Genomic DNA, 27,543 nt, shown 5'->3' on the forward strand with positions numbered 1-27,543 from the left:
GGCAAACGGGGTTGCTGGGTGGGGCAGGGGGGCGGGGGCTGCGGGTTGATGGCACTAAAAGGTTATTTCGAAGCTTCTTGTTTCATTTCTGAATTGTTACTTATTTATATCTTGTGTAACTTGGAACTTTGCTTGTAAAGACCAAAGGCCCCTAAAGTTGAACTGAGGCTAGAAGGGGGATTTGATGATGAGGGGGCAGGAGTGTCTCAGGGACCAGCCAAGCTCCCAGGAGGGGCCGGCACCAAGGAGCGAGAGCTGAGGGAACCCACGCGGGAGACACCGTCTCCGTCTATGTGGGGAGACAGGGTGGTGTCCTGTCCCCATCCCTATGTGTCGCAGGCTCAACCACAGGAAAATACTGCATCGTTCCGTCTTGTTCCGTATTCCATGTTCCCAAGGAAAGGCCTCTCTGGTTGGTCCACCTGCGTCCTAGAGGATGGAATCATGTAAAACATAGCTGCTGGAATTACAGTAGTTGAAGCTCTTTATGAACAGGACACATATTCCAAAAGGTGCCTACTGTGCACACACACATGTATATTTATGTTGTGGGGGAAGACTGGAAGAATATACACCAAAGGACTCCAATCTCTGGGTCATGGGCCAAGCCAACATTTTATAATTGGGAGATTCTGCAGTATGAAAATCAGGTTTTCCAGCTGCTCTATAAAATCCGAAGTTCTGTCTTCATTGGGCCAGTTTTTCTGCAGGCAGCCCTCGCTGGGGCTGAGGGGTTGCTGTGCATTTAGACAGAGCCTGGGTGCACTGTTTTGCCGCAGGTCCCACTTAGCCTGCTGCCCCCAACTGCACGCAGTTACAAAGCCTGCTTGGCCCCTGGAAACAGGGAGTTTGACACTCCCTGTGTAAGTTAATTGCTGTGGTTGGCTGTGGGTGACAGGGAAAAAGTGGTTTATATTTTATTTTTACTTATCTGTATCTGCCAATTTCCCTGCATCAATGGTGGGTTACTTGTGCAGTTAAACAATCACAACAGTACAAGAAGTAAGAGTTCATTTGGGTTCCCCCCTGCATCTCAGCCTTGGTTCATAGTTGCCCCCAGAATGGATTTTCCCGATTCAGGGGTGTGCTCACATCTCAGCCCCTGTTGCCAGACGGTCTCAGCTCAGTTTGGTTTTGCTGATTGCATCCACCACCCATCCAGACATTCCAGCCGATGCTGAGCGTGTGCTTAACACAAGATGTGGGCAGACCAGTTAGGGAGGTGTTGCTAACTGGGTGTTAGAGACTTCCCAACATGGAGTCCTTCAGAAAGGCAATACTGTCCGTGGCTGAAGGCTGCCGTCTTGCTGCCTTCCTATGCTGACCAGTTTGTCCGTGCTGCTTGGGGGACCTCTCCATACCTGGGTCTTGGCATCCAAGTGGCTTGTCACTCAAGGGTGTCTTATGAAGAAGGGACTGTGCCAGAGGTTAGAAACAGGCTTTTTCTACCAACTACAGTCAGCCCAGGAGTTGGAGGTTTAGAGGGAAGGAGGAGCATAGAATGGGACATTAGGAGGCTGGTCCTTTCCAAACCCCCCACTGACTGAGCACCACCTTACTGTGGGCCCAGCTCCTCCAAAGTTCTTGAAATGTTGGGTTAATGACAGTTGACATTTTTGGAGATAGGAGCTAAGGGTAGGAGATGCATTGAGAATTTTTTTTTCTCCTGTTAACAAGGCTTCAGAATTTATTTTTTTAATCACATTTTCCACATCTGCTTATCAAATACCCATTATATGTCATGAATGAGGATTCTGGGCCTCGGGAATAGAACAGAACCAAAGCCCAGCCTGTGCCCTCAAGTTGCTCACATCCTAATGGGGCGCATGGACAATTATAATCTGCAGAGATCAGAAGCACCCCCAGAGCTCATGGGAGCAAAGAGGAGGCACCCAACAAGCCTGAGGGAACCAGGAAATGCTACAAGGACATGATGACATCTGAGTGGGGCTCTGAGGAATGAGTAAGAGTTCCACAGGTGAAGCTGTGTGACTTTGGGCAACTTAACGAACTTCTCTGGGCTTCGGTATCTTTGTCCTGTGGTTGTTAGTAGTACTTCACAGGATCTGGGTCATAATTTCTGAATGAAATTATGTGTGAGAGACACTTAGCACAGAGCCTCGCACACAGTAGGAGTTCCACATATGGAAGTTGCTTGTCCCATAATGGCGATCATGATTCCACAAGTAGGAGGAAATGATGAAAGGGAGGTGGGGGGCAAAGAGCAGAGGAGGCGGAGGACTCTCTTCATGTCCTCCCATCCAATCTCATCCTAGACAGACTTACTAACAGCTGTGGGTGAGGATTGAAGCATTGCTAGATTTGACCTGGAAATTCAAAATGCAAAGCAATGTCTCCTATATGGTCTTCCAATTCTTTGAAATCTAAGGAGGATTTGCTAGGTCTCCTGACCCCCCGATATATAGCAAGACCATAAATGCACTGATACATTCATCCCAGGCAAAGAAACCTCACTCACCTATATTTATTTTCTTCCCTTCCTCTCCCCTTCCTCCCCCTTTCTCTTCCCATCCCTCCCCACTTCCCTCACTTATTTTATCCCCTCCAATCAGGTCATTCTCCAAGAAGAGAAGGCACAGGTAAGAATCTTGTTGCGTCTGGCTGCTTGCTTCAGCTCTCTGCTTTCCCAACCAGGCTTTAGGTGGCCTCTGGGGTCACTCCCCGGTCTCCATCTCCCAACCCCTACCAGTGCCCCTTCTTAGAAAGTTTCACTGCCCTTGCAAGAGTCGATTTGTTTTTGCCACTGGTTGAACTCTTGGGTTGGGGCTTTTGGAGAAGAAACATCAGCCCCAGCCAGCCTGCCAGAGCCTTCCCAGATCCTAGCCAAGGGTTAGAAGCCAAGTCCTACTGTACTGGACACGCTGTGAGTGTCCCCTATGGGTCCTGACTGTAAAGTGGATCCTTCCCATGGGTGTGTATTGAATCTCCATGAATTGCAAAAACCTAGGCAGTGGATATATTTATTTTTCCCATTTTACAGATGAAGAAACTGAGACTCAGACAGGAGATGTAACAGGCATGTCCAGAATGTGGCAGAGCCAAAATTCAAACCCAGATCTGCCAAACAGAGAGTCAGGACACCCTACAAGTGGCTTCTTAAGTCACAACAGCCACACCTAGGGCATTGGCAGAGCAAAGCATCCTTTCATTCATTGGTTAACAAGGCAATAGCGATTTCTAGTATCATCCATCAGCTCAGCCAAATGGCCTGAGCAATGGCCCCATTTCACAGTCAACAAAACCAGGTCTTCAAGAGGGCAGGTAACTTGCCTGATGTCACACAGCAGCTAAGCAGCAGAGCTGGGGTGTGAACTTGGATCTTCCAGTGAGGTCCTAGACTCTTCCACTGCCCAGGCTGAGTCAGACACGGAGATGAATCCTGTAGCCAACACCAAAGTAAGATTTCAGTTGGAGGAAATTGGTTTTCTCCTTCCCGGGACCTGTGCTGGGAACGCCCTCTTGGTGACCTTCTGATGCCAGTCTGGCTTGAACTACCAAGTTGCATTTTGCCCTCTGCAGCCTCTCTTTGATTATTCTGGGATCCTGAGTCATCATTGTCCATTCTATGCATTCCTCATCCCTCTGGCTTTAAAAAAAATAGAAACAGATGCTTGAATATTCATAGACAGAACATTTCAGAATCTGCTAAGCTTCTGGAGGCTTCAGAGTGTCTCCCTGGATATTCCCTTCTCTTCTCTTATAAATTGATTGAACAACAGTCCAGAGCATGGGCTCCAGGGACCTGTGGTCTGGGCCGCATCCAGTTCACCTGTGTGATCCTGGTCAAGCATCTTAGCCTCTCTGACACTCAGTTTCCACATCTGTAAAATGAGTGCTTATTAAGTATGCCCCTATCCATAGGTTGTGGGGAGAATAAAATGAGATTGTGGCAATAAGTATTCATCAGAGTGCCCACCCTATAATAAGTCCTCAAAACACAGCAGACATTAGTATTACCTTTATTTCTACTATTTTTATTAAGCAACCAAAGCTGGCCATAGCATCCTCTGTACCCTATTCTCAGTCTGCTGGGTGAAAAAGTCAGCAGAGGCTGCTCTGGTCTTGGACATGAGCAGTGTCTGTTCTGAAAGGGCCTGGATCTATGGCCACTGTGTGTTAAGCATTTTAACTACTTGTTTCTTTTGATCTTTCACTGGAATTTTGCATCTTTCAATTAATGGGTCATTTCTTATTTAGTTCCTCTAGCCCAAAAAGCAAAAGAAGAGAAGAGAAGAGGCACAAAAAGCAGTAAGTAGAGACCACCTGGAATGCTCTCTCCAGTCTGGGGAGGTGGGAGACCTGGCCTCCTAACAGCCGAGTATCATAGGTGCCATATAAACAGGGAAAGAGCGAGGGGGCAGGTGGATGATGAGAGGGAAGGGGAAGTGGCCTTGAGGTTGTGGGTTTAGGTATGCTTGAGCACACAAGGTTGTATATGTTGTGTGTGTGTGCATGTGTGTCTGTGTGTGCATGAAAGTGAGTGGTGTGCATCTGTGTGCCCGGCGTGCCCATCACATGTGAATTCTGTGCGCATGGATGTGCATTGTGTATGTATTTGTTTGGAGGGTGCATACCTGTAGTGTGCACATTGCACACATCTACATTTTTCCATCATGCAAACATCTGAGTGAACTATGTGTATGCAGTGTGGGTAACTAGTGTGTGTATGTGTGTAGGTGTGGTGCACTTCTGTTCACACAAATGCATTATGTATGCTCGTGCTTATGTGAGCATGATGTGAACAGTATACATGTAAGTGTACCCTCTGCCTCTGTGTGTTAATTCTGTGCGCTCGGCATGTATGCTGCTTATTAATCCATGTGCATTATATACATGGAGGGCATAGGGTGCTTTTTACCCATGCACATTTGTGTGCTGTATGTGCACGAGTGGTCGGGTGGGGGGGCCCGATGGTGTGTGTGCACATGCGTGTGTGTGCACATGAGTCTGAGCCCTGGCTGTGGGAGTTACAGCATGGAGATATCAGTGAAGCGCCTACCCCCAGTATCGGGGTCCCAGCTGGTTCACAGTTTATAGCTGGTAGTAGAAATTCAAATCAGCTAGCGCTGCCTATGGAGCTCAGTTCCCAGACAAATTAAAAGTAAATGTGGTTACAACCCACCTACTTTATACCCTGTAAATGTTACTGTCAACTAATATTTTATCTCCCGCTAAGAAGCTTCTAAACTGAGGAACAAAGGCAATGGGATGCAAGGCCATCAGCTGTTGGGGAGGGAAGAGGAAGGAGGGGCACTAAGGGAGGGTGTCCAGCTTTGTTGCCCCAAAGGGCCTCTTTACTCAAGGTTGGTGCGAAGGAGGGCCTTTCAGTTGCCACCACAGGGGCCTGGAGAACACTCCAGAAGGAAGCCATAGGGCTATGAGTCAGCTCAGGGAAGAACGTCCTGACCATCACGTTTGCTCAAGTCAAAGGGCAATATTGGTCATAAGAACTGAGTGTGCGTTCACACTGAGCAGATAGAGCACAAAGCCTCAGAGACATCAAGGTCACGCATCCAGTGGGGCTGTAGTACAGAGAGCCACCGATCAAGGGGTGGAGACCCTCAGGTTGCTGGGAGGGGTCACCACCGAGACAAGGACTGCCCGCCTGAGGGCAGCAAGGTGGCCGCCCTTCTGGTGCGGAGATCTGGACGAGTTCCAGAAGGTACAGGCCAAAAGGCTAGAACCAGGAGAGGGAAAAGCAGGAGAACCAAGGTGCCCCATAAGGTCAAGGGTTGCTGCTCTGGCAAGTGACCAGTGGAGGAGGGCAGCACCCTTTTATTCAACGTTCCTTAGTGAGGCCCTAATATGTGTCAGGTCCTGTGCTGATCCCAAGGACAGAGATTAGCGGAATGTTCTCCTGGTCTTGGGGAGCTCACAGTGCAGAGGGCCAAGGAGGCATCCACGGGGCAGGTCACAGCAGAGTGGTGGCAGACAGAAGCCCTCAGCACCGTGGGGTTTGGTGGTGAGGGGGGGCTTCCTGGAGGAGAGGGGTGTCTAGGCTGCAGGTAAGGATGGAGGTAACCACTCTTGGCTGCAGGTTAAGCAAGTGCTTTAAACTCTCTGTGCCTCAGTTTTTTTATCTGTAAAATGGGAACAATAAGAGGACCTACTTCATAGGTTGTCCATTTAAAGAAAATGTTCAGAATACAGTGCCGAGCCCGCAGTATGTGTTAGATACGGGGGACCTATCACCATCCTTATCCTCACCCCTATGAGGACATGAACTGGGAAATGTGTAAGCAAGGATACGAGCAGTTTGGCACTGCTTGACCCTGCCAGGTTAGGGCAAGGAGGCTGGAGAGACTCTTGAGGTTCAAGATCAGAGTTCAAGGTCAGAAGATTGGACATGAGGGCAATGGGAAGAGATACAGTCTGATGATCCCGTCTGATGATCCGTACCTCTTACAAGAGTCCCTGAGTCCGTTGTTGGAATAGCAAGGCTACCTCCTGACAGAACCTTCTCTAACTCCGCCGGGCTTCCTGTCTTGGCCCACCCCCTGACATCCCTTCTGCGTGCCCGAGACCACAGCCACTGCTCCTCCTACTTCTGAGTCACTATTATTACTTAGAGGGAGCTGAAGTAACCTGTAATAATGCCGTTATTAGTGGAAATGGTAGCAACTTCTGTTCTTAATCATTTTTATCGTTGATGATGTCCATGATGCTGAAAGAAGACTTTTGACTCTGGACTTAATCTTCCAGGCCTGAGGTTGTGAATTGGCAGCCTCAAGGCCTCATTCACTTTGCAAATGTGTTTTGTTTGCCCCAAATAGTGTCTTTTTTAAAAAATGAGCTTCCATTTAAAATAGGAATGTTTTATATAAAAATCTGTATTTGCTTGAAGAATGGGAAGATCCTGCACTACAACAATATTCCAAAGGCAAAGTCCCTCCTCCCTTTAGCTGCGCTCTTCAGTTGCTATGTTTTTAGTGCCTGACTGATGCACACATTACGGTATCTGAGTAGCTCATGAAGCTGTCTGAAATGGACACTCCTGCCTTAGGTGAGGGAGAGGTGACAGGTGGGGTGACTTCCTGTCCAGGGTGTGGCCCGTATCAGGCCTGCTTCCAGCCGGGAGGGAGGCCGAGTCGTGTAGGCTGTCTCCTCCAGAACTGGTTCTGCTCACATGTGCTCAGTATGGCTAGTTAGAGGCCCCAAATACCCAGGCTGGGAGCTGGGAAGGTGCCTGACTTTGGGAGGGACAGTGATTCTGGTGTGAGAGGAAAACATATGCCACAAGGTCAAAGTCTGCCTTTCCCTCCTCTGACTCGCTCTTTTTCACCCTGGCAAGATCTCGAAGTCGGCCCCGAAAATCTCACCGCCACCGCCATCACCACTGCCCCTCGCGGTCCCAGAGCTCAGAGTCCCGCTCCTCAAGCTGCGAGAGCAGGTAACCACCTGGCTCTGGGCTTTGCACTCTCACAAAGGGCTGCTCAAAGCACAGAGAAGCTAAGCAAACTATGAAAGGCCAGCACAAAGTATCTACTTCCGAGGCCCTTCCAACTCAGGTTTCTCCTAACCTGGACCCTCTCTGTGCTGACACACGGGCTGTCCTGGCCTGAGACGGGAAGGAGGAGGGTTCTCTTGTAAATGAGAACAAGAATAGGAAGACCCAGGTTGTGGGGCATTGTTGATGTTGATGTTTGAAATTGCTGATGCCCAATGGAAACACCAAAGCTGACTTCTAGTATTCTTCCTCAAGTGCACCTCACACTTGACTACGTGTTCACGTCACCTGCGGAAGTTCAAAAACTCACTGTCCTGGTCCCACCCCCCATCAGGAGGAGGAGAAGGAGAAATATTTATCTATAGATTGTAGTCTGTGCCACGCATTATGCTATCTCAAATACATTTTCTCTCTTAATAATCCCAGTAACATCACAAGCTAGACCAGAGCTTCTCCACATTCGCTGCACTTTGCAATCACCTCAGAAGTTTTTAAAAAATACCAGGGTCTGGAACCCCCCCACCACTAGACATCCTGATTTAATTCAGATGAGGTGAGGCCCGGACAAGAAGATTTCTAAATCTGCCCAGGTGACGGGAATGTGGAGCCCAGAGAGATGAGCATTTGAGAAAGAGGGAAGCAGCGCCTTCCACGGACCGCTTCCACTGATGGGCCGTGGGTGGGTGGATGCCCACGGCGTTCATGCAGTCACACCCAGGCACTCTCGTCCTCAGATCCCAGGGGTCCCTCAGCACCTCTCTGCCACGCTTTCCTCAAAAGACCCTCGGGTGTCTCTGCCCTCCCTGTCCCCAGGCACCGCGGCCGGTCCCCCGAGGAAGGGCGGAAGTCGCGCCGAAGGCACTCCCGCCGCTGCTCCAAGACCCTCGGCAAGGCCCGCCCCGAGGCCCGCTCCGGCCCCCCGCCCAGCCAGCCCCTCCAGACGCTCAGCCTCCTGCCGGCCAGGGGCGTAGTAAGTATTCCGCACGGCCTTCCCAGCCGGTATTGGCCACGACACTTGGGATAGAGGGAGGCGCGAGCTGCAGGCAGTGTACCACACACGTTAATGCAGTTTCGGGCAAATATCCCACGGGTTTCAGACTTGTTATTGATTACCCAAATGGTCATTCACCAGCCCACCAGCACTCGGCTTGGGGATTTAGGGCCAGGAGTGCCAGGGAAGGGAGAAAAGCTAAAAGACCCAGGCTTTTCATCAGGGAGACACTGAAAAATACACACTGGTCTTCAAAGTGACATGTACTGGAATGCTTCTGTGAGACACTGAAGGTTTCTTTGGGGAGGAAGGAAAAGAGGGGGGTTTTGATAGTTGAGACACTCCAGCTTTTTCAGTGAAATCTGCATCTTTGATGCTAGCTAGCCTGTATGTAGCCTTGCTTAGCAGCTGGGATTTGATTTCACCAATATAATCCTGGCCTTGAATGTGTATGAGAATTTTCCTTCAAGGACCTCCTAGCGCTTGACCTGTGTCCTCCCGTGTGTCCACACAAGGTCTCGGGGAATTGAGGCCACAGCTGCTCTCACTAGTCCCTTCCACAGATGGAACAGAAAAAGCAAAGCTCAGAGAGGTTAAGGTCTGGGGTAAAGCCACCCCAGAGTAGGAGCAAGAGTGAGTCCAGCTTAGCAACCTGGCATTGAATAGAATCATGTCACGTTCCCTCAGTCAATAAGAAGGAGCTAGAATATGACTTCGGACAGCTTGACACCAGGCAGTTTCCTGAGCAAAGGATTTGGCACTAGATCTGAACTCAAGTTCCAGCTTTGCTACTTCCTAGCTGGGTGGCTTTGGAAAGTCACTTAACTTCTATGAAAGTCAGTTTTCTCATCAGCAGACTCGAAATAATACCATTTCCACGTGGGACTGTTGGGGACATCCAGTAAGATAAAGTGTGTGAAGGCCCTTTATAGACTCTAAAGGGACAAACAAGAGGAGATTGAACATTGACATAGCCTGTGATCACAGCTGGCTGCTGGGAAAGGACCTGTTTCCTCGACCTTCAAGTGAATTGGAACGTTTCAGGGAGCCGCTCCTTCAGGAAGGATGAGGTAGAAGGAAGGAATGGCTCAGGGGTGCTTGCAGGGAGGTTAAGCAAGACAAGGTGATAAACACTAGTTGGACCTGGTTGATGCAATACTTGTTACCTGCAGTGCATTGTGGGAAACTCTCTTTACCATTCATAGCACGCTGTATCACCAAGGTCTAATTTTGCCCACATCCTCTGCCTTGCTGGAATCAACCACAGCTCCCTCAGTCCCCTCTTGTGCCTGCCTTTGTAGAAATGCCCGTGGTCGCTGTGAGTTTTGTAGATGGAAAATGCCCAACTATGCAGTTGGCCTCCCCTCCCTGAATGTCCTTACAAGGTCTTCCCAGTATGGCGGAGAGTCTCAAGGCCTGCCTTCAAGTCCTAGCTCGACTGGACAATTCCTTCTACTGCTCCCAGCCTCAGCCTTCTCACCTGGAAAACAGGCATAAGTAGCCCACTTGTCTCCCAGGGGAATTGTTGCAAAGGTAGAAATCAATTTAAAATATGAGTAATAAGCAGTAGAAGCATGTTTTTAAGTTGTAAAAGCCACCCAGTCTCCCTGCTCACGGTATTTGTGGCAACCCACTTAGTGGCCCTAACTGACCCTCCCTAAAAAATGCCATGAGGAGCAACTGGCTTACATTTCCCCACCTGACTGGGATGGCTTCCTAGCAGGCCACATCTGTAAAGATGTTTCAAAATGCTGGATGTTGCAAAAAAAACAACAACAAAAAAGTGTGGTCCTCCCTCACTCTTGGTGAGTTGGGGAGGTACCAGTTGGCTGCTGGTTCGTGACGCCTCAATGCCCGCTGGGTCTAACCCCTGTCAGAGGAGCTGGAAGCTCACCTGTACCCAGCAGAACCCAGCAGAGACTCATTCAGGGCACACCTGGCCCAACGCCCTGATTCCAAGGGGATTAACTGAGATGCAGAAAAGAGAAACGACTCCCATGGGCTACTGTGAGTCAGGGTTGTTAAAACCACAGGATTATGATTATGATGAATCCTGGCTCTGAGTTGGGGATTATTACTCAACCCTTTTTGAGCCATTGTTTCCTCATCTGTTAGAAAAGCATGCAGATAATAAGTCTCTTCTTCAAAAGCCTTGTCATTAGGACAAAAGCAAGGTCATGCTATAAACTGTTGGCCCTGGTGCTCGGCACAGGGGCAAGACTCAGCAGACGTGCATGGGTATTAGATTCCAAAATCCCAAATGCTGGCTCTACACTTACCAATGGTGGAAACTTGAGCAAGCTACATGAGCTTCCTGTGCCTCGGTTTCCTCTAAATCTGCCAAACAAGGATAACCATGACTCCTACCCCCTAAGAGTTATGTGTGAGGATTCAGTGACTTACTGTAAGTAAGCATGTGAGACTGCAGCAGGCATGCGGTAACTGTTATGGGATGGTGCTGCTAGTGAGGGTGGCAGCTGTAGTGTGAACCCTGGGAGTGTTCACCCTGGTAGTTAGTGTACCAACAGCTATACCAGCGCTGACAACATAGAGGTGGTAGTCATAGTAACAGCAGTGTCTCCCCAGGCCCAGGCTGCTCAATGGCTGCCCTGGGACTAGGAACCCTGCACCCCCAGTTTTGTTTCCTTCCATCCTAGATCAGCTGCAGTCCACGTGGCTAGCCCCACCCCCCTCTCCGGGCGCCCCCCATGTCTGGTGGTCTGCGTACTGTCCATGCTAGACCCCTTCTCGTCTTCTCTCCCACAAAGGCAGAGGTGGAAAATGGCCAGGTTAGACCAAAGATTTTCCAACAGTCCTGGCACCAAGATGTGTCTGAGCTTTCTGTTAAAGAGAATAGCAGAGTCATTGTCACTGAATCACTTGTTCAAATCTACCAGTTATCTATGGAGCATCCATAGACGGTCAGCTCCCAGGATCCAGTGAGTAAGAAAGAGTTTGTGCCTCCTTATGAGGGAGACAGATAAGGTAAAAACTGTAGAAAAAATTTTTTAATTATATTCAAAAATACAGTACTTAGTACAGAGATGCTGAGATGGGGTGGAAGGTAAGCAGGCAGGGATGAGTCCGAGGGCTAGGGTTAGATTAGAGCAGACAACTGACCAAGAAACTAGTGGGGAGCAGGAGTTGGCCAAAGGAAGCAGGAAATGAACTGGAGTCTGGGATGGAGACAGGATTCTGGAGATGACAGAGGCCAAGCGTAAAGGGTCTTCTATGCCAGGGTCCCTGCCACACTCTGTTGCGGGTATTTGCATATGCACAGCTCTTTAAAATATTAAGGGTGGGCCCATTACATCAAAGAGGGCATATTTGCAGATATGAATATGCAGATTTGGAGTGTGTCATATTTAAATCCTAGTTGCTGAGCTAAAGATAACCTGCAGCCCTTTTGCTCGGTCAGAGCCCAAATCCAGATAGAGGGTCCCAAGGAGACAGTTTAGGGACACTACAGGGCCTCACTCATGTTCCTAATCTCCACTCAACCATCTCTGCTCAAGGCACTAGGGGGACAGAGAGGTGAATAAACCCTCTTCCTGAACTTGAGAGCTCACAGTCTAGTAGTGCACAGAGCACTGCAGTGCAGTGAGATAAGTGCTAATCAGAGGTGAGGTTGAGTTGGCAGGCACCAGTACCTCCTCAGCTGTTAAAATACTCAAATACTTGCATAGCAGTTGGTAAACAGATCTTGTCGCCACTCTACACCCATCAGCAAAGCCATCCTCTCCCTCTCCTGGTACCTTCTCACAGTCCAGCAATTAAAGAGTGGTATCTCCAGTGCCAAGGCCAGCTACCTTCAGATGGGACAGTAATTACACTCACCACCTGTTGAATATCTTGAATATTACCCCTTGTTGGTGATGGAAGTAAGTACAATGGACAGTAGGCCCACAGAGGAAGGACCAATAATGTTATCTTGGTGTCTGAAAGGGCTTTACAAATGAAGGCACATGTGAGCTGGGCTTTGAAGGATGGGTAGGAGTCTACCAAATTGAGATCACTGATGAACAGAGGGAGGGGGACATACCACTATGTGTCAGGCACTGTAACATGCTTTACACAGTTTTTTGTTTTCTCTCATCTGATCCAAAAAAGAGTTCTTCGATGTAGATGCAATTACTATTATATTTTTCAGATGAGAAAACTGAGGTTCAGAGAGCTGAAATGACAACTGAGATGTAAGGGAGCTGGGATGAATTGTGGCTTGGGCCTTAGAAGATTATTCTGATAGCCTGAGAACTGATGGGATGACAGAGAGGTTGGCAGCCCCAAGTTTTGGCCAAGCCCTTTCCCGGTTGCATGGGGTTCTCTGTTAAGTCTGTCTTTACTGGAAAGGGAATCTGGGAGATGACCAATCAAGACAAGCTAGACCAAGGAGAAGGGCAGGCTCCTTTTCTCCTCCTGCATCCAGCCTGGGCCAATAGTTGCCACACACTCCTTGCCAACAAAAACCTGTACAGCTGCCACACACACACACACACACACACACACACACACACACACACACACACGTGCGCGCGCGCGTGCACGCACAGAACTTGGAATCCATAAAAGAGAACATCATGAAATTTGTCAATAGGAGGAGGCCACACAGTGTGGTGGTGAAGACACGGGCTTTGGAGAAGATCTGTATATTCTGGAGTTCCTGATCTCATCTCCCTGTGAGCCCATGGGTAACAGCAATAACTAATGCTGGCTGAGTTCTTAAGGGTGCCATCTCATTTATTAGCTCCTCACGGGAGCTTCCATTAATATCCTCGTCTTACTTACAATGAGGAACCTACAGCCTATAAAAATTAAATAAAAGGCAGCTATTGAATGGGGAAGTTAAGATCCAAATTCAAAAAGTCTGAGCTCAGAGTCCACATGCTTAATTACCTGACTTCCCTCATGTCAGTTCACATCTCTGGGACTCAGTGTCCTCATCTGTACCTGGGTCTAATAATCATACCTACCTCACAGAGTGGTTGTGAGGATGGAGTGAGGTAAGGTATCCATTCATTTAAAAAATATATGCACTAAGCACCTACTGTGTGCCAGCACTGGTCCAGGCTCTAGGTGAACAGCCGTGAGCAAGATGGGTAAGGATCCTGCCCTGATACAACTTGAGTTCTGTGTGAAAAACTTAGCCCAATGCTTGGAACATCACACTCAATATTCAATAGTTGCAAAGTGTTATTATTTGTCACTATAGTGGTGTCTGAGAGGGCTTTACAAAGAAAGGAACATTTGAGCTGGGCTTTGAAGGTTGAGTAGTAAACTTATTGCAAATAAACCCAGACATGATATTTTTGAAGTATTTCTGGCTTCAGAAAGCTTAATCATATCTTAATCATATCTTAGACATGGAAAAGGGGACGAAGAGAAGCTAATGGCTCTCTTCTATATGTAGATGACCGGCCCTGGCCCGGGGACTCTGGACCCAGGCTCTCATACTTTCTGCCATAGCCTTTGTGCTTTCGCTCAGCTGGGAGACTCGACACGCAACACCATTCACCCAGAATGCAGCAAAGAGGTGGCATGAGACTTGGGGATTTGTAGGACCTGTTGTTGTTTTTTAATGGAAACTGGCATAGTATTGTCGACTTTTACTTTTTACCAAGTCAGGACAGAAAAAAAGAAAACCAGCATTTTCTCTCAGGAAAATCATATCTTACCACTAGAAAAGGTAGGGCTGACATGGCCTTGAGGAGAAAGGATAAGCGTTTAAATCAAGTGCATTTGGCTAGATGAAAACCTCACTACCTTGAACCTATTTTTCTTGTGTCCATTTGGGCTGGCGAAAATTTTGTCTAACTGAGATTTTTGAGAACTGGGGACCAGCAAGAGGGGCTTCAGGGAACTGGTGAGGTCGAAGCCATCTTTCTCCATCAGCCTCCTGCTTGAGTGAAAGACAAAGAGACCGCACCACCAATCTGGACCCAGGGTCAACTACGGTGCACAGCCCCATGGGATCGCCCCAGCCCTGAAGGACTTTGTCATCTTCCCACAATCCCCAGCAGTCTACTCCATCCCCTGCTCCTCCCAAATGAACTCCCAACAGGTCAATGAATCCATTCTTGTGTGGCCTTCCTAATTAGTGTACAAAGGAAGATGAACAACAGCAAGGAAAATAAACTTAATGTCTTTGTGAAACAAAAGGATGTTTTTTTAAACGAATAACCAGAACCCCCTAGCTAAAAGCTCTGCCACGCCGCTCTGTATTCACAGGAGAATTTCCAGTCCCCCACATGGCAGGGAGGGGAAAAAAATTTATAGCCATCTCTCTCTATGGGGCCATTTGAAGCTCAGTAAATGGACTTGTTCAGTTTAATTGGAATTCTCTTCTTGATTGTATCTTTGTAACCTATTAGTCCGTGCTGCCTCTTGATCTCAGAATTCAGCTGAAATTAAATTTTGGAGTGTAAGTGAGAGGATGCCTTTTTTTCCCCATTCTTGATTAAATAATGATTTGAAACAAAAACAATAAATAACAGTGCCAGCTTCCCTGGAGGGCTCAGAGAGACTCCCAGTGAAACTCCAGGAGCTGGGGTTCGTGGTGCGGGGACCTTAATTACTTATTAGAAAAACCCAAGTGTTAACACTGAGTGTATTAAGAAACAAGGAGATGAAACAAGCTTATGAGTTCAAAAGAGAAAAAAAAAATTGGAGCTTCACATTTGAAAAGACTAAAGGAGTAAATGGAAATACTTGTTTGCTTTCTCCAAATGGTCATGACTTTGTGAAATGCAATTTGTCCTAAAAAAAGAAAAAATCTGAGATTGGCAATCCTGACCCAGAAGGGAAGGGCTCTTACAATAGCTGTGTGTGGAGTGTGCATATGTATACGGCTTAAGGGGTCTGGTCTCTTGGTTCCTTTTGCTGACAAAAGGCCAAGAGGGATCGAAACGGTTGTGATGGGGAAGATGAAGCAATCCATTTCATAGTTCTGGAAGGGTGAGCTGAAACATACAGGATGCACTGTGTTCCTGTCTCTTTCAGGGCAGTTAGGATAACAGCAAACTCTCAGCACAGAGGGTCACTGACTTGGGGGTCTCAGGGCAAGTCAGCTAAGAGATACAAGCAACAGGGACCCCCAGGGAGTCTGAGGCCAGGAGAGCTGATGCCCCATCTAAAAGGGGCAGCTGTAATACCCACAAGCTATTACCAAGTGGGAATGTGGACCCAGTGCTGCCAGATCTTATTTTTTAGCACAAACTAGAAATGGGATCATTAGGTGAAACTGCTTCATCGTACAGTGTTGGCGGTTAGTTCAAATTTATTGTCAAACATACTAAGAGGGCTAAAGAAATATAACTTGGCCTGTCAGTTTCTCTGTGGTGATTTGGGGGAAGCAGATGCTAGCCATTTATATCCCCCCATCCTCCCCCTTCTGGGCACATGGCCAACTTCCAGCTCCCAGAAGATGTTTTCTGGCCCCCAAAGACCACTTTGCTTGGCCATGTGCAGTTTGTACATATGAGAGAATTGACACCCCCTAATGCAGCCTTCAACTCATGAGGGGTGATGAACTGGTATAAATGCCCAGCTCCCTCCTTGGTTGGGATTAACTCTGGAGCCACCTCTTCTCTGACTGGCTCCCAGAGTGTCCAACAGCCATCCACCACGGTAGCTGGTTTCATAGCGCATCTTTTATTGGCTTCTTCTCTCCCCCATCTCATCTCCCCACTTTCCTACAGAGGTTCCTTGCCCTTTCAAATAAACTATGAGCATTCGAATTCCTGTCTCAGTTTCTGGGAGAATCCATATTAAGGAAGGTGTTATTTTACTTGGTGGTATTTTACCTGGTGATTGAGCAGATCTTAGAAGGGCTGCATTTTCATGCCACACACCAAAGGCAGGCCTCTGTGAAGGTGCGAAAGGAAGGTGTGGGTGATACGGAGAAAGGACCAAAGGAGAGAGCCCTGGTACAAGGGTTCCAGGTTTTAAACTAGGGTCTCAGGTACCGTGAAGGCATTTTATCAGACAGGAATGGGTCTGGGATAACTCTTCCTTGTGAGTATCTTGAGCACCATCTTGCAGCCAAGCTGGGGGTACAGGGGCAGATTAAGTGCATGGAAGAGAAATTCCCATCAGGTGAAAAAGAGCTCTTCAAAGATGATTTTTGAGAGGCCATTATCTAAATGAGGAGACAGGGAGGAGCAAGTGGGAGATGTCCTATTATGTCAAGTGGGCAACTATTTACGTCCTCCCTGCTGGAGTGAGTATCTGGCTAGCAAGGAGACCTTGGAGATAGGCTGGCAGAGGCAAGAGCCCTGAGGCCTCAGTTGTCTGCCCTCGCAATGTCCATGACTTGAAGATCTCCTTTGCGTTATCATTGCTGCCACCCACCCACCAACACACACACTTTCTGCCTTTGGCCCCACTTAATGTATCATTCCTCCTCTTTGTGTGGGCATAACAGAGAGCTCTGGAGAGAGTGGAGTCTGGGGCTAAGAGACCATAAACTATCCAGACATCCCTATGCGTTTATTACAATGTTCCTATCATGTGGAAATGTAGACGGAGCCCATCAAGACTTGTAAAGACAAACCAAACAGAGTTCAGGAGTGAACACCTTCAGCCTGTCACCTCTTCCCCAACCCTCAAAGTAATCCCTTAAGCAGGTCAAACAGAGGGAGAAGATTTGTACATCTGGTACGTGCTAGGGATGCTGTTATGCTGGTTGGGCCCTGCACAAGGGAGACTGACCTTGGAGTTAAACCCCGCCTGCCCTCCATTCACCAAGCCAGCCATGAATACTGATATAGGGGTGCTTCAGCCCAGAGGGAAGCGTATCTTTTTTCTAACTAGTCTGGCCAGAGGGAGTACCTTTTTAAATTCCTGACCAGGAAGGAGCACTTTTGGATAATCTGCAGAGTCACTGAATGGGTTGGCAGCCTTGTTATTTGCACATGGTCAGACCCAGTCCATCTTTTAATCTGACTTCTGGAGTAGAAGAGGGTGGAAAAGAAAGGAGAACACAGCACAGATTGTCTCTTCTAGAAGGCTTCTCAGATCTGGAACTGCTCACATTAGCCTGGAACTTATCTGGTGAGAACCTGTAGATGGTCCCTTGGGTGCTTTCTCCGAGGGTCCTGGGTCTGAGGAGAGGCAGGAGGGAGAGGAAGAGCAGAGGGTATTCTGGACCTAGAACTCAATTCTAGAGCTTGTCTCTTGCTCACACACCCAAGCCCTGGCCTGGTCTCAAGACACCAACCTTCAGCCAAGGGCCCAGCTAGTTCCCTAGAACTATTTTGATATGATGAAGGCCAGTCCCTCCTTAAAAAGCCATCAGATTTCCAAAGTTGGCAGTCACCCAGTTGGACCCCACCAGGGCCTGATCCGCAGCCATCGCCACCCTTGACTTAAGTCAGGATGGGCCCAGACTCCTGAGCTCAGGCCTCCAAGGGACTATGGAGCAGGTATGTTCATTTGGCAAGATTTAGTGAGCACTTATTCTCTGCCACGCCCTGGTGAGTACTTGGGGACAACACTGAGCCAGTCATGCGTGGTCTCTGCCTTCAACAAGCTCCCACCCAGATGGAGAGTCAGGCAATAAAACAAGCAGTTACCCTACTTAACAGTGCTATGGCACACAGAAGCCACTCATTTTTGAGTAAATGAATATGAGATTGAACAAATGAATGAAATAGAGTGTCCTATCCTGGCCTGGGGAATCAGATAAGGCCTTGTAGAGGTAATAAGTAACCTGAAGGATGAATAACTTTAGCCATGTGAAATGCAGTAATGAGAGTATTCTAGGCAGAGGGAATGGCATGTACAAATGGCCTGGGGTAGAGAGAGCAAGATGTGGTGGCAGAACTAAGAAAATTCTAATCAATTGGTATATATTGTGGTGGCCACTATGGGGGTGTGTGGAAGAGGTGACATTTGTGAAGTACTCGGGACTGGGTTGTAAAGGACATTGTCATCCATGTCAAAGAATTTAGATTCATCCAAAGAAATGGGACTTTTAAACAAGCAGAAGTTGGCATTTTCAGGTACTGGGGTGAACCCAATGAGAACATTTCAGTAGTATCTTCATCTTTGTTTTCTGGTGATGATGGAAAAGCATGATACCTTAGAGAGCTGTCAGTTCTAATCATGCAAATTACATGTGGATAATGGTCACCAGTCAAGTGGAGACACTCTGGAAATGTTCTTGTGAGCTCAGAGTATAGGGCTGAGAAGGAGAACAAAGTCCCCTTCTATCTCCACCAGCCCTGAGGGGCCTCCAACTCTGGAAATCCTTGCCCATGGGGGCCCATGATGCACCAGGGCGAATGCTTTGAAATTAGTAGTCAGGGCTGGGAACAAGTACCTAGGAGAGAAAGGCCCAATGTAGATATCCCCAGGTAGCAAGCCATGAGACAGTGGAAACCATTATGCTCACAAGCCTTTTCACTTGAGGTATCGTCCAGCCTGATTCCTTCCAGGAAGGGCTTGCTTGATTCACTTGGGATACACTGGACACCAAAATTTCCCTACCGAAGCAATGATTCTCCGAGCCCATCCTTGGAGCAAGCCCCAGCCTGAGAGCCCAGGTCCCAGGGTCCAGCTGCCTGGTATGATGCTTTCTCATTCCTGACAAAGGTGGTGAGAATACATGTGCTGCCATTGAACTTCCAGAGGTAGGAAAGACATGGCCCCCAAACTGCAAACGGGAAGACAAAAAGGAGGAGCTGATGGAAACAGGGCCTTCATATTTTTTTGAAAGAAGTCTCACTCTAGAAAATTCTACTTGGGCAACCTTATTTTGAGGTCCCTCTTGCCAAAGTAAAGCTAGCCATATCAGCAAGCAGATACAGTGGCAGCTGCACTGGGTAAAACTTAGTAAAGCTGGACCATCCTGTGTGCAAAGCCTCCTGGAAGAATCCACAAAGCAGGTCCTGTCTCCCCAGTCCAGGAGCCAATACCCTAAGCTACCAGAGTGAACTCTGTTATTCTCACAGTTCTGTTGTCTCGCTGTCACACCCTCATGACCTGCTACTGAGAAGGCAGAAATAGTTCCTTATGAAAGCCCATTAGTCCCCTTCCTGTAGGCCTGAGGTGCATGGGATAAAGTGGGAGGGGGCGGGGAGCAGGCTCATGACGGTGAGGCCTGCACTCGTATTTGTGAGCCGGGGCAAGAGTATAGAGGGAGGCCCACATACTGTATGTCTAAATGTTTATAAATCAAGCCAGCAAACTTAAGTGAATATGTTCTCCTATCTTGGCACATATGGTCTCCTATTGTACCTTTAAAATGATCTGGGAAGTCAGATTTGAATTTAGAATCTCAGACCCCTCAGAGTGCCAGGCCAAAACACGGCGGTGTGGGTAGACTCTGCCCCAAGGCCCCGGCCCCTCCCTTTCTCCCTGATGGGCCTCCCACACCTGCACAGGACACCTCAGTCTGAACATCCAAGTTCTGTCCAAATAACCACCCTTGGACCTAGCAGTGTGCACACTTGAAGCACCGCCTTTCCCAGAAGGATAAATCTGTAGACCAGAACTCTGCCACCTCAGGTACCCAGAGAGTGGTCTCGGGGAAGTGGTTTCCAGGTAGTGCCCTTTTGGCCCCACAGATTTCTTGCCCAGTGGGGGTGGTTATTACTGGAAGAGGCCCAAGGTAGGGATCCCTCTTGCCCATAGCTAAATAAGCATGGTACTGTTGGCAGGGGCCAGAACTGAACCCGCTGTCATGGCAGCCATGAGGCTGGTCTGAACACTTAAAGAAAACCACCCGCTGTGCTGCAAAACATCCTTGCCTTCCCAGAGCTGGCTCTCTTCACCTCCTTCATGCCTTCATCTGTCCTAGATCAGCCCCCAACAGGATTCTGGGAACCCTGCCTCATTCCCAGTCACCCCAACACCAAGTCCGCAAGCCCCTCCGAAAGCTGCAAGCACACCCTCGCTGTGTCCCCCCAAGCTGGACACCCAGACAGATGTAAACACTAGCTTCCATTTGCGTCTGATCCACCCTGGGCATTAAGGGCCTGATGAGGGTAGTTGATGGCTTGAGGTCCCCTTAGTGAGAAAACCAAACAGAACTGATGCTTCACCTGTCAAGAACACTGAAAAACCAAAACTCAAAGATCAGGGCCAAGTGTGAGGATGTACAGAAAGGTGTGTGTTTTTTCTTGTCATTTTCGACTCTAACGATGGACTCACGTTGCCCGCTCTTCCCTTTCTCTTACACCTTACCTACCTACTAAAGGAGGAGTTCTTGCTTGGTAAGTGGATATAATCCGCAAAGACATGAGAGAATTTATTAGAAGCCACTTGAGAGCCTTAGCTACCTTCTCCAGGGGGAAAAGGACACACGCAGATATCTGTAGAGAGCTTTTTTTGTTTTGTTTTCAGACGATTTGACTTCCATTTTTTTTGTCCCCCCCCCCCTTCTTTTCCCCTTTAGTTGAAAACTACTCAAATGTCATTTTGTGACCTTGACTTCATAGTAAAAAAAAAAAAAAAAAACTCTTGTCTTTATTTCATTTCTTTTCCCCATGTGATATTTGTTTAGGGTTCTCTTCAGGCAACTTTTTCTTTAAAAAAAAAAAAAAGTCAAATTCTTTGAGGATTTGGTTGAAGTTTAAAATTTTGGCTTTATCTCCTTTTTTAAGTTCCAAGAGTATTGTTTTCAGGCCCACAGCCCCATTTCTTTTTTTCTCCTTCCCCTTCCTTTATTTTTACTATTGTTTTAGGTTAAGGGTGTTTTACACACACACACCCTTTCTATTAAGTTTTCTCTTTTGTTTGAGTTATTTTGTTAGAAATTAAATTCTGTATGATTTCCTTTTTCTTTTGTTTAATCTGGATCGCATGCTTTTTCTCTGCATGATAGCTAAATCTTCCAGTTATCCTAGCAGGGGGTAAAACAATATCTCCTTTCTGTGGTATTCTCTCAGGAATTTGTGCTTTTGTTTTTTGGCGTCTCTTCTTTCCTCTCCTCTCTCTCTCCCTTTCCTTTCGTTACAGTGCATCATGACGGTAAACATTTCTTGGTTATTTAGACACAGCCCACAGGCCCAGCAATCAGCCGGTGTCCAACGGGTGTTTTTGCTTTCAGATCACTGGGTCGGGGTCTGCTGCTGACCTCTTTACCAAAACAGCCAGCCGGCTCACCGCCCCCCGAGGATGCTCCCAGGAGTACGACTCAGGGAATGACACCTCCTCGCCACCCTCCACACAAATCAGCTCAGCCAGCTCTCGGGGGCAGGAGAAGGGGAGCCCTGTTGGGGGCCTAAACAAGAGCCGGGAGCTCAACTGTGGCAACACCTCTGATTCAGGGAACTCCTTCACCACCTCCTCACCCCAGAACAAGGGCACCACTTTGGAGAATCTCTCCCCCACCAGCAGGGGGAGAGAATCAAGGTCAGTGCGTCTGGGCTGTGGGGGTGGGGGGCATTCCAGGATTAGCTATACCATCTTTCTCTTACCCTAGCCCTGTATCCATCCCAGCCTGCTGACCCAGGAGTCTTCTATTTGCAAGAGAAAACTCATCTGAAATTGGCCTACTAAAAAAAAACAAAAAAAAAAATCCAAGGATAACAGCTTCAGGTACAGCTGGCTCCAGGGTCTCAAAACTATATCATTGAGAATCTGTCTTTCCATTACGTCTCTCAGCTCTGCTTCCCACTCTGTTGGCTTCACTTCCAAGCAGACCGTCGCAAATTGGCAGATATGTCAACCAGCTAACATTCTATTGGTTTAGACAATGAATGGAAAGAGAATGCCTCTTTTTCCCCAGTTTCAGCAAAATACTAGGGCAAGTGCTCACTGGCTCTGTTTGGCCCAGCTTGGGTTATTAGTCCACCCTTGGACCAATCTCTCTGGCTCAGGAGATGCTGTGCTCTAGGCTAAAATGTGTCACATGCCACCATTGGGGCTAATGAATAGGATCTTCCCACGTACACTAAACTCAGGGCCTATCTGGGTCTCTGAAGGAAAAGCCAGGGGCCTGATATCAGGAGGAGTGGGGGCTGGGAAGGAAAAATACAGATGTCAGTTTTACCAGTAATCTCAGGAGAAAGTCTAACATTAAGTTCATTTTAAGTCACTGTTATTTAAAAATATACCACAGTATCTACCCAAATGCACTGCAAATTCACATCAATGCAAAAACTTGCTCATGGATTTTATAGCAGCTTTTTATTCATAATTGCCAAAATGTGGACGTTACCAAGATGTCCTTCAGTAGATGAATGTTTAAATAAACTGTACATCTGCACAATGGAATATTACTCAGTGCTAAAAGGCAATGGGCTATCAAGCCATGAAAAGACATGGAGGAAAATTTTGCATATTACTGAGTGAAATAAGCCAGTCTGAAAAAGCTACAGGCCATATGACTCCAACTATATGATATTCTATGAAATTTTCATAGAAAATTTAATGACAATTTTCATTAACGTCAAAATTATGGAGACAGTAAACAGATGAGTGGTTATCAGGGGTTGGGATAGAAAACAAGAAATAGGTGGAGCAGAGAGGATTTTTAGGGCAGTGAAACTATTCTGTGTGATACTACAATAGTGGGCACATATGATACATTTGTGAAAACTCACTGAGTTCACACACTGCCATGTATTAAGAGAACCTTAATATAAACTATGTACTCTGGGTAGGAATGATGTGGTTCATTGTAGTTCACTGATTGTAACATATATGCCATTCTGGTGGGGTATGTTGATAGTGGGGGAGGTTGCACTTATGCAAAGTACAGAGAGTCCCCGTATACCCCTCGTGTGTGTGTATACATATATACACACATCTCCCACAGGACAGGACAATTTTAGGTAAAGGGAAATCAAGATATGGTAGAACATTGAGACTTCACAGCTTTTTTGCCCATCTTAACACACTTGTGAGATGCAATTTTCCAGCGGGAAACCCTTCCGTGCAGTTGTTTATGAACCAGTTGTAATTCTATTACTTCATCACTCCCTTATTCTGTCACTCCAGAAATCACAGCAAAATGCTACTCACTGAGGATAATGCTACAATGATAGCTACTAAAATCACTGATCACTTACCCTGTACCATTTATTCTGTTATTTATCCCTCAACTGGTTATCAGACACCTCCTACGTCAGCTCCTCAGCTCAGTGCTGGAGATACAAAAATGACATGGTCCTTTTCCTTAGGAGCATGGGATTAATGGAGCAGATGCAGAGGTCCAGGAGGGGTGAAGAAAGGTTTGCTGCGTTCTGCCTTACCAGCAGAGGGGTCTTCTTTCTCCTGGGGGTGGGAGTCTGCTTCTGTTCAGAGGCCATGATTTCAGAGCCATAGCCAAAGCCTTAACACTGAAGCCAGCAACAGCTTCAAGGACAGAGCACCCTTTGTCTCCAACACAGAGCCCACTTCAGCTCTGGACAAACAGCTTGGCAGCCACACGCAGACCTAGCTTCTGGCTTGCCTGCCGCAGGGCATCCGTGACCTCATTTCACACCCAAACTTGCCTGGGAGCCAGGGTGGGGTCAGAGCAAATATCAGTGTCCCCAAGAATAGGTAGGGATGTTCCCAGGGGGAAGGGTGCCTGTGTCTACTGATATACCGCAGTGCACTTAGGGAAACAGAAGAGCAACAATAATAACGGCAGCTGGTAGCTGTCAGCCCTGACTGTAGGCTAGGTACCATGCCAGGCATTTGCCATGGCTAATCTTCCTTACCTTCTAATAGAACCTTCATGGGATGAGTATTATTATAACCCTTTTTTTGGCTGATTGGGCAACTGAGGCTCTGGGTAGTTAAGAAACTTGTTTAGTTAAGAGTCAACGTTGGGTTTCAAACACAGATCTGTTTCCAAAACTGGAGCTAAGGCCTGAGCAGATTCTAGCAGTTTCCTGCTTAACTTGATCTATGTGGACAGTGAGATTAAATAATTTAAGTACAGCCTTTCACTCTAAAATACAAATGATCTTTAAATCGATGGCTGTTTATGTCATGTCAGCTATGAGCAGAGGTGGAAAAAGGTTGTGTCCCACAGAGACTTGGTCTCTGTATCAGGGGAACCACAGACAGTGAAGGGAAGGGGCTGGCAGGTGGTGGGGCAAGGGGCTTGAGACTGGGTGGCCTTGAGCAAGTAACTTACCCTTCTGAGTCTTCTCTGTAAATTGGAGATAATAAGAGTGCCACGTCATCCGGTTGTTGGTTGGACTAAAGGAAATTTTGCTTGTGGAGCACCCAGGACACTAATAGGCTCAAAATGATTGTTTCACAGCTATTTATCAATGACCTAGAACATACGTGTCCGGCTCTGTCCTAGATGCTGGGACATGAGTCCTGCCCCCAAAGCAGTTCAGTGTCTAGGGGAGGAAGAGACAATCATGAGACCAAGTGGGCAATCCAGGGACGGGGGAAGCGCTGGGGCTGGGGTCACACACTGGAGGTCACCCAACCAGACTTAGCAGGGCATCAAGGAAGCCTTTCTAGAAAAGATACAGTCAAATGAAAGCCTGAGCCATGAGAAGGAGTAATTAGGTAAAGAACGGAGGGAAGAGGTTTCCAGGTAGTGAGAATGTTCTGAGGCCTGTAGACAAAGGAGGAAGCAGGGATATTCCAGGAGGAATGGCTGGAGTCAAGAGGGGGAAGTGCCTAGAGCTGAGACCGCAGGGGTGAGCAGGCCATGATGAGCCTTGAAACCATATTAACGTGATTTGAACTTGACACTTGGCCCAGGCAAAGGAACATGTCCTAACTGGGAACCTAACAGGAGCCCAGCATGGCTTGAGGCAGGGTGGAATACAGAAGACAGGACCCTGTCCTTTGGGTGATTTTCAACAAGCCTCCACTCTTCTTTGGGTCTCAATTCCCCCATCTGCAAAATGGGCTACCCCAAAAGTTTCCCATACTAAAACCAACTACATGTCACCTTTTTTATTTTTAGCATATACATGTACTCCTGGTACTCTTACTTTTAACAAGCTCACTTTTTATATAAGGAGACTATATATAAGAACTACAGGTACCATCTTAAATAGAAGGCACCTGAAAAAATGCATATCATTACAATAGTGTATCTAATTCTAGTTAGTTATAGCTGCCTGCGCAGAGCTCTGAGCCCCAGGCCTGCTCTCTCTCTTTGGGGCGATGGTTAACAGCCACTGGTACCCAACCTGGGCTTTCTTGCTACTGTAATCAGGACTGAAAAAGATTTAAAAGGGAACAAATCTTTCACCATCTGAGATGATGTTTTTACTATTAGGTTCATGTCCAATGTCCTAAAGCACTCTCAAGTGTGCCCCCTGTGGTATGAATCCCACTCTCTCTCGACCCCTCTAACATCTGTGGCCTGGGAAGCCTTTCCAGAAGTGGTAAGATGGGAAAGGTGGGAAAGGGGTTCTGAGAGCACCATAGCCTAGGCAAAGGGAGAGAGGTATCAGCTGGAAACACCCCCAGACAGCAGGAAGGCCAATGCTAATAGACATTCTCCTCCAACCCCGTAGAGGATTCCAGTCGCCATGTCTGGAGTGTGCCGAGGCAAAGAAGTCCAGTTTGGGCCCATCCACAGCCCGGAGCTCCCCAAGAGGGTACTCCCGGAGTTCCTCCTATGCCAGCACCCGCTCTTCCAGTCACTCCTCCCGATCCCCCAACCCTAGGACCTCCCCCAGGTATACCCGGAGCCGATCCACTTCCTCCGGAAAAAGGTGAGTATCGTTTTGACCTTTGCTCCGTCACCGTCTCCTCCTTAGGGAGCTAGTTGGGGTAGCTAGAGAGGTCATTGGCCCATGGTGGAGTCAGAAAGACTTTGAGTTTGAATGCCCATTCTATCCATTACTACTAGCTGGTGAACTTGGGTCTGTTAACCTTAGGAGAGAAAATGAAGTCAAGAAAAAGGTTGTGTCCCACAGGCACATGCTACTATTCTGTATAGTTGTTATGAAGGTAGGCTGCAAATGTGACTCTGAGCTCCCTGGCAGAAAAAGCAAAAAGGGAAATTGCTCTATTGTTACTTTATTAACAAAAAAATAAAAGAATTGAACTTGGAATTCCAATTCGAATTACTTGGACAAGCAGTTATTTCTGATTTTTAGGTAAGAAAAATGACTCATATTGCTCCACAGAAAAGGGACACTATGTGATGTGGTAGATAGAAATGCCTGACATCCCTTTAAAATATCCAAAAGCATGTTTCATCTTGACTCTTTTGCATAATGTTTCTCAATGCACCGCCAAAGATTAAGTTGGCAAAAGCAACTTTTCCATAGCTGGACGCTCTCCCAGAGCACTGTTTGGAGGAGCTTTTCCTTGTTTACACTCCTTACACCACTGTGAGCAGCACGTAAAAAAGGAGTCCCAGGGCAATATGTAACGGGCATGGTTATTATGATCACCTAAGAAGGCACGAAAGGACAAAGGAACATCATAACAAGTCATAAGAAGGCTTTTCAAATAAAAAGAAGGAAAACTTTAGTGTTTCCTTGAGAGAAAGCTGGCAAAGGTAAAGCATGAGAGAGTGTACCCACTACCCATTCTTGTGCCCATAGTAGACATTGCTAATCCATCACAGCACTTTCCCACTGAACATATATAACCCCTCCCGACCCTGGCAGTCACTGCTAGATGATCATAATCAGAATATATGAGATGAAAATTATTTGAAAACCTGACTTTAGGGATGTAAGAATGAAGACATATGTTCCTGGAAAACTGGTAAAAAAAAAAAGGCAATATAATTCTCTAAAAGTAGGAGGCATTAGCAGAGTGAAGAAGGGAAGGGGTAATTGTTTGCACAACAATGTAGTCTAGCAAAAGTCAAGAGCACTCTGTAGCCAAACAGACGTGGGTCTCAGCAGGCTCCTCGGGGGCTGCTTCCCCTCCTCCAGGTCCTACTCGCGCTCTCCCAGCTATTCCTCCAAGTCTGACAAGAGGAGCCCGCCTAGCAGAAGCTCGCGTTCCCGCCGCAGCCCCAGCTACTCGCGTTACAGCCCGAGCAGGTACCCGCCCCGCCCCCAAGCCCTGGCCCCACCCATCCGCCAGGCCTTCTGCACCTCCGCCTCTCTAGCCCCGCCCCCAGGCGCTTCTCAGTGGGTGGCGCGCCCAATTCCGCCCGTGTAAGTAGGGTGAGATGACTCCGCATTCCTGTCATTACCTTTGTCTTACC

At 47.5% G+C, this 27,543-nt stretch overlaps 1 protein-coding gene and 1 long non-coding RNA gene across 3 annotated transcripts in view; one reads left to right on the top strand and one right to left on the bottom strand.

Annotated features, from left to right (window-relative positions):
• Positions 1 to 27,367, bottom strand: LOC140846373 (uncharacterized). Its single transcript, XR_012125413.1, has 3 exons — positions 24,532 to 27,367; positions 3,292 to 3,400; positions 1 to 429 (listed from the first exon to the last, which is right to left on the bottom strand). It is a non-coding gene; the product is annotated as an uncharacterized lncRNA (long non-coding RNA).
• Positions 1 to 27,543, top strand: part of SRRM4 (serine/arginine repetitive matrix 4) — a 142,994-nt gene that overhangs the window by 107,055 nt on the left and 8,396 nt on the right. For both annotated transcript variants that reach the window (XR_012125412.1, XM_073222378.1), the window contains exons 5-11: positions 2,574 to 2,600; positions 4,219 to 4,269; positions 7,313 to 7,411; positions 8,282 to 8,438; positions 21,508 to 21,812; positions 25,886 to 26,086; positions 27,266 to 27,376. Coding sequence is in view for 1 of the 2 variants with exons in the window: in XM_073222378.1 (XP_073078479.1) it covers positions 2,574 to 2,600; positions 4,219 to 4,269; positions 7,313 to 7,411; positions 8,282 to 8,438; positions 21,508 to 21,812; positions 25,886 to 26,086; positions 27,266 to 27,376 (951 nt within the window). In the remaining variant the exon portion in view is untranslated. The remainder of the gene's footprint in view (positions 1 to 2,573; positions 2,601 to 4,218; positions 4,270 to 7,312; positions 7,412 to 8,281; positions 8,439 to 21,507; positions 21,813 to 25,885; positions 26,087 to 27,265; positions 27,377 to 27,543) is intronic.

This window comes from Manis javanica, chromosome 15, assembly GCF_040802235.1.
Source record: "Manis javanica isolate MJ-LG chromosome 15, MJ_LKY, whole genome shotgun sequence".
Lineage (NCBI taxonomy): Eukaryota > Metazoa > Chordata > Mammalia > Pholidota > Manidae > Manis > Manis javanica.